The sequence below is a fragment of the Tachysurus vachellii genome, chromosome 3 (genome assembly GCF_030014155.1).
Source record: "Tachysurus vachellii isolate PV-2020 chromosome 3, HZAU_Pvac_v1, whole genome shotgun sequence".
NCBI classification, from domain to species: Eukaryota; Metazoa; Chordata; class Actinopteri; order Siluriformes; family Bagridae; genus Tachysurus; species Tachysurus vachellii.
The window spans coordinates 12688862-12697743 of record NC_083462.1 but is presented as its reverse complement, the minus strand read 5'-3'; the positions used below and the strand labels follow the sequence as shown (position 1 = coordinate 12697743).

Genomic DNA, 8882 nt, shown 5'->3' with positions numbered 1-8882 from the left:
CACAGTGCTTCCTTATACATCTGTATACATATATGTTTTCTATTAACAATTTATACAGCAAAAGGGAGAGTATGAATGTAATATGTTTACACCAAGGCACATACTCTTTTGCAAAGGCTCTCTTTAGTATAAGCAATTAAGTGCCAGTTTTCTGAAACGAACCTCTGTTTTGTTTTTTGTTTTTATTTCTAGAAATAGCAGTCCTCATGAAACCGGTCCACAAGCATTTCTCATTAAACCATGCCATTAAAATATATATCCACGCTATGGTAGGAGTCTAGCAGCAGTGTGCTGAGTGTTATTCTGAATTTAAATATAGCAGTGAAAAAAAATCTCTTCACATTATCTATGATTTCAGGGTGTGAGTGAGCCATACTCTCTCTCTCTCTCTCTCTCTCTCTCTCTCTCTCTCTCTCTCTCTCTCTCTCTCTGTCTGTCTCTCTCTCTATCTATCTCTCTCTCTCTCTCTCTCTCTCTCTCTCTCTCTCTCTCTCTCTCTCTCTCTCTCTCTCTCCACTCAACATTACTGGAGCCTGAACACAGGTCTGACTCAGCATATTCTGACCCTAAAGATTTATAACTTACATGGCGTCTCAGTTTCAGAAGGTTATAAAATGGCGAAAAATGAAATATTCTGCAAAGCCAGTGGTTACTGTTGTCATAATGCCATATACTATATATACTATTATAATGAAGAGCATGTGTTGGACCAATCATATTTTCACAGACATAACCCAAGAAAAGCTAAATGGTATTAATTATCTATATTAATAATATATTTTCCGTATGATCCCAGGTTGTTTTCAAGTGAATTACAGTGATTCAATGAATTGCCTTAAACAATTGTATTATTCATGTAGGTTCGATCTGTTTATATAAAAACATTAACCCTTTGGTACTGTATAAGTATTGGACCAAAGCTATGACAAAAATCCAGATCCAGGCTCTCTCTCTCTCTCTCTCTCTCTCTCTCGCTCTCGCTCTGTGTGCGTGTAAGATGAACAAGAGCTCATAAATATGCACTAAATTTCAAGCAGTATATGAGGGACCAGGATGGACAAACAAGTGACCAATAGATGAGCAGAGCTTATTTAGTGGCACACAGGAAACAGGAAGTAGAGGGGTCTCACCCCACTAAATTACATCATCAGAAGCACACTATTATATGTATGTGTGTATGTCTTACTAAATAGGCAGCCAAAGACCAAAATCATTTACCATCATGAATTTTTCCTCTCTCGTGCTATCGGGTAGTGTTCGTGTGTGTGTGTGTGTGTGTGTGTGTGTGTGTAAACAGTTCTACTCACCAGACCAGATGGATTTCCATTTGGTTTCCACTACAGCAAGCATCCCAAGAGAGTGCTCTTTTTCCTTATGTAGACTCGCCACTGTTTACTTTCTGATCCTATCCACCCCCCCACTCCCACCCCATAAAAAATGCCATTATTTGTGATGGAATAGCAAGTACTACTTAGTAAATTTTTTTGGGGTGGGGGGGGTTGTATTTTGGCTCATCTGCCTTAACCATGACAGGCTTCTCCATATGAACACAAGTGGGAAATCTGAGAGAAATGTGACCGTCATAATCAGTTGTTTTTGCTGTTGATATTAATTGCAGTTAATTCCAGTGAGAGGAGATGTTTCCATATCACTCCGTGTGCTCTACAGCTGTTGTGCACCTTGTGACTTGAAATGTGTATTAGAACAAAAAGCTGACAGTAATAAACACACACACACACACACACACACACACACATATATATATATAAATACGCTAAAATCAATCGATATTTAATTTGTTTTTTTATTCAATATTTAATAAGAAAATGCCCTGATGCTGAAAATTAAAATACACTGTACAATATCACAAAGGATAAAACTGTTACATACTTTTGTGTTTTGTAGTCAGTTTCAGGCACTTTAGTCACAATCACAGATACAATACAGGGAGCCTCAAAATAAAATCTTTGGTTGTCACAAATTCAAATAAGGAAGAAGTTTAAAAAAACCCTAGTCAGACCTGAACATTATCTTCCTGCACACTCTTGTAAAGTCTTGTCAGATTGTTTTTTTCTGCAGAATGATTGGGACTTTTTTAAGTTATAAACTTTTATTGTATATACATACAGAAACAAACTATATACATTTCAAAAAAATGGATGAGTACTGCTTCAGAATTTGTTTTTTCTCATTTCCCTCATACTTTTGAAAGTTTTCATAACTAGTATGGCGTAAAACAAAACAGAATGGCTCAAACCTGTTTATTGGCTACAGCAGTGTTCATTATTTTTGTGGAGATGGGAGACAGTACACAAAAAATTAAGTAAAAAAAAAAAAGGTATAATCACAAATATTTCCCCCTTTTTTTCTTCTTCTCTCGAGCATGATGTGTATGGAAAGGCATACACTCATACACACAGCTCAGAACTTAAAAGTTGAAGCCGTCTGCCTCTTCTTGGAATTCAGCTGCAGGGCAGCCATGTCCGATAAGTGTGTGCAGGTGAGTGCACTTGAGCCACATAGTAGTTGCTAAAGTTCCCATCGTGCACGTACGGAGCCGGTTGGTAGTAGCAGGTAACGTTAGGGAGCGCAGGGATGGCGTTCTGTTCGGTGAGTGTGCGCAGCGCCAGTGCTGAGATGAGTGCCAGGGTCTGCCGCCGCTCGTGACCCATCAGGCATACGGTGCTTTCATCAACAACGTTCCTCAGGGTCACCAGGCACTCGTAGCGTTTGTGTTCCATGCCAGCAAAGTGGTTTTGAAGGTACGCCTCGAGTTTTCTTCGTTGCTCACCTACATCTGGGAAGTCGATGAAGAAACGTGAGCACATGTAGCGCTGTAGCGTTTTCATGTGCTCCTCCGACGCTGGCCTGAAGCCACTCACCAGCAGGTGGCAGTATTTCAGCAAACCTCCACCACGGATCTCCTCGGGACTGTGTGTAGCGATAATCTTGGAACGCAGGTGATCCAGAGCTTCCTCAAAGTCACCATACATGCTCTCACCAATCACAGTTGGGTGAAAGCTCTCTGACATAGGTGCCTCAGAGCAGCGGTCAAACAGCAGCAGCGAGTCGAGACCGATCTGAAATGAGTCCACGCTGAACTCGAACTGGCGCCGTAGCGTGTCAACAAACTTCAACTCTACATTCTTGCCGGTATTGTTGGAAAGAGAGATGAGGCTCCAGCAGTCTGTGTCAGTGCGCACTTTGACCAGCTTCTGCACATATGCCTCTTTGAGGGCAAGAGCACTGAGCCGCTCACGGTTCACTCCAGCTGGCAGGAAGTTCAGCAGGCTGGCCAGGACCACCTCCTTTACCACATCAAACGTCCTGTCGTCACTCAAACTCAGGCCAAAGATCAGATCCAGGTCCTTGTATCCTAACCCGGTGTCCTTGTAAAGCACATAGCTTGCAGCTGAACCATTCAGTTTGACATCACGGACGACCACACCTTGATCCTCCAGTCTGGCCCTTACCACCTACAGCAAACAGGAAGACAGAAAAAGATGCAGAAACAAAATAAGTACATTTCTCAATGAGTGCTGATGATTAATGAGGGCAGACCATTGGTTTTCATCCTGGCTTTACTCTGCTATTGGTGAAGAAATATGGACACTTAATTGCTTTAAAAAAATAGCAATTTTAAAACAGCTAGAAACATTCCAGTATACAATATTGTGATTATTATTATAATTATGAGAATCTTGTTGGATTAAGAAAAAATTCACTCAGTCATTATTAAATTGATACAGATTTAATAGTCAGTGTACATTTGCACGTTTAACTAGTGGGTTTTTAACTTTTATTACTGGACCTATCCTTTATAGCAAGCTTACAAAATTCCTTTTAATGTCTTTGTATTTTGTCTTTAATTTGCCATTGAAATCTGCAGTGACTCCTCTTTGCCTTATAGGTTTTCCCCTAAACAGATCAGCCTTTCTTCACATACCAATGACAGTAACTTCAGAAACGACGAGGGCATCAGATGTGAGCGTTTAAATGTATTGACCAGATTGAGAACCTCGGCTGAATGTTGCTCATATCACATTCAAGGCGTGATGTATAAACACGTCTATTCATAACGCACAAGAATTCTTCAGCAGTCTAAATAGTTAGTCAGTCTAGATGAAATCTGAGTCATAATCCAGACTGCCATGCTAGACGTACACAGTTAGGGAGGCAAAATATTCACTTTCTCTTCCACAATGTTCTCAGAGACAAAGATAACTCCCTGATTTGATACAGATGAGTGATTTAGCCATATAACTTTACACGTAAAGGGATTGAGTTCTCTGAAAGCATGCAGATTATCCTCAGGGGATGACAAGTCACTGCTTGTGTTGGTTTAAAAGCTCTTGGCAGCTTTTTCTCCTCTTTCTCATGCTCTTTTTCTCTTACACTCTGAGTGAGGTCTACAACCACACAGTTCATCCTGGTTCACTTTAAACTTCAGCGCATTGAAGTCAGAGTAAATGATGTGAAGTGTATTTACTTCATCGCTGTACTTAAGTACGATTTTCATATTTATACATTGCATGTGATTGACATACAAAAAATTCAAGAATTCTGCCATCGATTAAAAAATGTTTTCATATATATATCGCATATACAAATGACAATATTATAGTTGTTTTTTATGCTTTGTAACGTGTTAAAGAATAAATTAAGCTTTTGTTACCAAGCTTTAGTTATCCTCCAACTTTCCTTTCCTTACCGTGGTGAAGCTCATTATGGCATTCAGAGGGAAATACCTGTGATTTCTTCCTATTTTTTTACTATTTCACACTTAAGATATAGCACAGAATAGAAATTTTATTTTGTCACATGTTCATTTCAGCACAGTGAAATTCTTTCTTAACATATCACAACTTTGAGGGTTTGGGTCAGAGTGCAGGGTCAGCAATGATACGGCACCCTGGAGCAGAGTGGGTTAATGGCCTTGCTCAAGGGCCCCATGAGTGGCAGCTTGGCAGTGCTGAGGCTTGAACCCTGATCCTCAGATCAACAACCCAGAACCACCATACTGTGTCTAATCAGATAAAAATGTGAACATAATCTCTTCCACATCTGTATTTTGAATCAAATTTCAAGCCAAATATTCAAGCCATAAGCATAGCTCAGGTATTGAACTACATAAATGCTAATGATATTGGTTTTCTACTGTCTACTTCTGCTAATAACGTCAATATTTTTATACAGAAATATGATTTCATTATGGAGTTAGAAGGATTTCTTGCATTCTTGTCAAGTGTCTCAGCTGGTGTGAATTTAAACAGTGGTAGAACAGGAGCCGCTGTATAACAAAAGAAGCTTGATGATGCTAAGCAGCAAACTCAACTCAAAACCCAAAGCTCAAATTGAAGCTCGTTTGTTGTTTCTTCACACAGGAGTTCAAACAAAAACAGACAACAAACAAGACAACAGACAAGACAACGGACAGCGAGTATTTAGGCAATATTAAACTCCATTGATTGAACCCAGATCACTGATATACTACAACATCCATATAACCACAGAATACACATGTACTGGCACAAAAAAGAGCTTCCTGAGTTTCAGCACACTCTCAAACACCTTCACCAAGCAGAGACCGCCACAGCTATACATGTCAAACAGCTACATGTCATGAAGATTTTGGACCATCGTTGATAAGAAGCCAAGCCTGTGAGGATCCCGAGGCATCTAGAGATACATCAGCTCCAGTTGTGTTCTGCTTCATGAAGATTTAGAACGCCATGTGATCTTTGAGGACAACAATCTCCTCATCAATACACAATTGTCAGACTATATCTGACTGTAGAAAGGACATTATTCATAATAACACTCTGTGTCACCCAAATGAGGATGAGGTTCACTTTTGAGTCTGGTTCCTCTCAAGGTTTCTTCCTCTTCCATCTAAGGGAGTTTTTCCTCACCAAAGTCACCTTAGACTTGTTCATTAGGGATAAATACAAACACATTTAAATAGATGTCTAATATTAATCTTGAACTTTTTTGTACTACATTTCCAATGTTCTGTAAAGCTGCTTTGAGACAATGTCCACTGTTAAAAGCGCTTTAGAAATAAAATGGAATTGAACTGAATTGTATAAGTTGCCAAACTTTTCATTCATTATTTAAGATAAAGGTGTTTTTTTTTCTGCTGTTTATCCTCCTGTTGTTTATCCCCTTAAGCTGTGTAAAAACACTTGAGTAATTTGCTGTGACAATCACAAAGAGACAATGGGTGTCATGGGTATCATTACAGAAAAATCAGTTAAACTGTTAAACTCTCAGGAGACTGTTTCGCAATTATCGAAGCATTCCAGCATCGAGCCATGAGCAGAAGATTAAGCAGTTATGCATTGGAGAGATTTAGACTGGACTGAAGCGATATCAACTAAATCAAATAAATAAATAAATAAATAAATAAATAAAAATCAAATGTCATGTTATCTATCAGTTTCAAAAACTGCAGCTATGCTACACTGAACCTCTTGCCTATTCGTTTCAAATGCATATTTATGTGTTTATAGGCATAATACAATATCAGACTAGTGATAGTGTTAGACTTTCATTGAAAAACTCATTTTCCATATGATTTCTCTTGTCTTTCTGCTCATAAGAACTTCAAACTCTACACTGCATCGACACTGTCGCAATCGACACACTTTCCAATATAAGTAGAGTGACCTATTAAGGAATACAAATTTTACAATAAATAAGTCTCATGTGTCTGCCACTTCATATGAATTCCTAAATCTCACTCTTTCTCTATTAGTCAAGTTTCTGCATGACGGAGCTTAGTGATGAACACAACAAATGCAAACACTTCAGTCAATATGGAACATTTTCATGCGTATTTGGAAATGAAATAGCTAAAAAGCTTCCCAGCTGTCATCACTTGCTGACTGGAGATGCCTGATGAAATGTCAGTGAACCTGAAACAAGTACCAGTCTTCCTGACTTTACACACTACATGATCACGCAGCCATGATCTGAGTAAGTGTCAGCTCCAGGGCATCCTCACTGCAGCAAGTTTTCCCTACAATTTGACTATCTACAGTATAAACATTAAGAAGCACATTTTCACTCCACCTTGACTCCATAAAAGGTAACCAACACTAGGCGTCTATCTATAAGATGATGTTCCAATGGAACCACATTAAAGGAGGCAACTTCCAGCTTGAAATTTCTCTCCCGTTGAAGCCCTCAGTCATCCTGACCCTCTAAACATACTCCACATCCATCACAACCACATCCCTCTATCCACCGCAGCTCCCTCCCCTGTTTACTCTATAAAGTGTGACAACCTTATAAAGTCCCATTTCTGGTTCCTGTAGCAATGTCTACTCCCCTTCCTCCTCATCAATTCATAGGCTCTTTTTGCTAACCAGATGTTGTCATTTAACTCACAAATCTCTCTGAGAAATCAGGTTTTGTCACTTCTTCAACTCCAGACCTGCTTTTCTTTCACATTCTTGAGTCAGGTAATTCTTCAACATATGCGAGCCATATTTTATCAACCTTACAATATTTTTGAGGGCTTAAAAGTACAGAGAGAGTTGTTCTAATACATTGATAACCGATTATTAATCCGCAGTCATAAGACCCCAATTTGCAAGCCTAATGCCATGCCTTCACCACCACACTTACTGAGTCCACATTCACCCATAAAAATTAAAAGCGCATCTGTCTACAATTAATCTTGACGGTCTTTAATTCAATTCTTCATGACTTTCGGATCACACTTGCAATAATCGATTTGCTTACAATTCATCTTCTAGACACACTACAGCTACTTCATCCATCACAAGAGTCCTTTAAAAGGTGGACTGGTAATCTAGTATTCAGGCCCAGTTTCCATCAGTTGTTTTTATCTGCCATTCTGCTAATATATGTAGTAGGCTCCCTGGGGTGAAAAGGAGAAAAAGGGCAATATTATCTCAGAAACGCAAACTGAACCCTAGCAGCTTATGTAACAACTAATCAAAATATTGATCAAATTTGAAAAATAAAAATAGCTGGAAACAAATCTGATTAGTAACATATATCTATATGTTTAATTTTATTTAGACTAAAAACACATGGAATATGGTGGAGAACTTTACTAAATTGGTACAACCAAAGTTCTCCTGAAATGGAGAAAGCTGAAATCACATGTCGTAACTAAAGTATGTTAGTAACAGCAATGGGCCATTTAGAAGCAAACTTGTTGAATATTCTTAGCATACACAATATATATTGTACCAAATGTTATAGGATATCATCAAGACTTTCAGTTAACATCAAATGTGCTGCAGGTTCGTTCGGAAAAGAGCTGGTTCCACAGTTCCTGGCATTGAAAACTTAAAGACAATCCAAAAGCTTTGGCGTCGATTCCACATGCCGAAAATGATTCGCCTTGGGGAAATACAGTTCACCTGGTAATAACAAAGAAAGGAAAATCTGAAAATGTCGAGCTTGGCGGTACGTTTTAGCTGATCCCAACAAGTTAACGTCTTGTTGAAAAAAAAAAAACCTGAAGCTTTTTATTTTTATTTTTCCAAAACTAAAAGAGCCCAAAAGGTTTCCTGAAGTTTAGCTTCAGGTTTGGTGTAGAAGGGTAAAAAAAAGAACGTGTGCAAGTCTGTAGAGGAATCGTGTGTGTGTGTGTGTGTTGAAGTTAGAAAAAGCAGTGGAAACTGAACAAATCACGCTGATGAGTATAAGTGCTGGTAATAAGTCAATGTGACGGACTTGTCACATACAGAGTTTCATATTGAGATACTACTGTAGCTAGTCTAGCTCACTCAGCTAGCTGATGTCTTACCTGTGCCTGTTTCCGCAGGTTTGATTTTGAGCTGTGAAACGCTGATTTCTCCACAGGGATTTGTCCTGCATAATTTGCAGATCTTAATCATGTT

At 38.8% G+C, this 8882-nt stretch overlaps 1 protein-coding gene across 1 annotated transcript in view; it reads right to left on the bottom strand.

Annotated features, from left to right (window-relative positions):
• Positions 1–1790: 1790 nt before the first annotated feature.
• Positions 1791–8882, bottom strand: part of LOC132842865 (terminal nucleotidyltransferase 5A-like) — a 9718-nt gene continuing 2626 nt past the window's right edge. The window contains exon 2 of the mRNA XM_060865795.1: positions 1791–3476. Within this exon, the coding sequence (XP_060721778.1) occupies positions 2463–3476 (1014 nt within the window). The 3' untranslated portion in view covers positions 1791–2462. The remainder of the gene's footprint in view (positions 3477–8882) is intronic.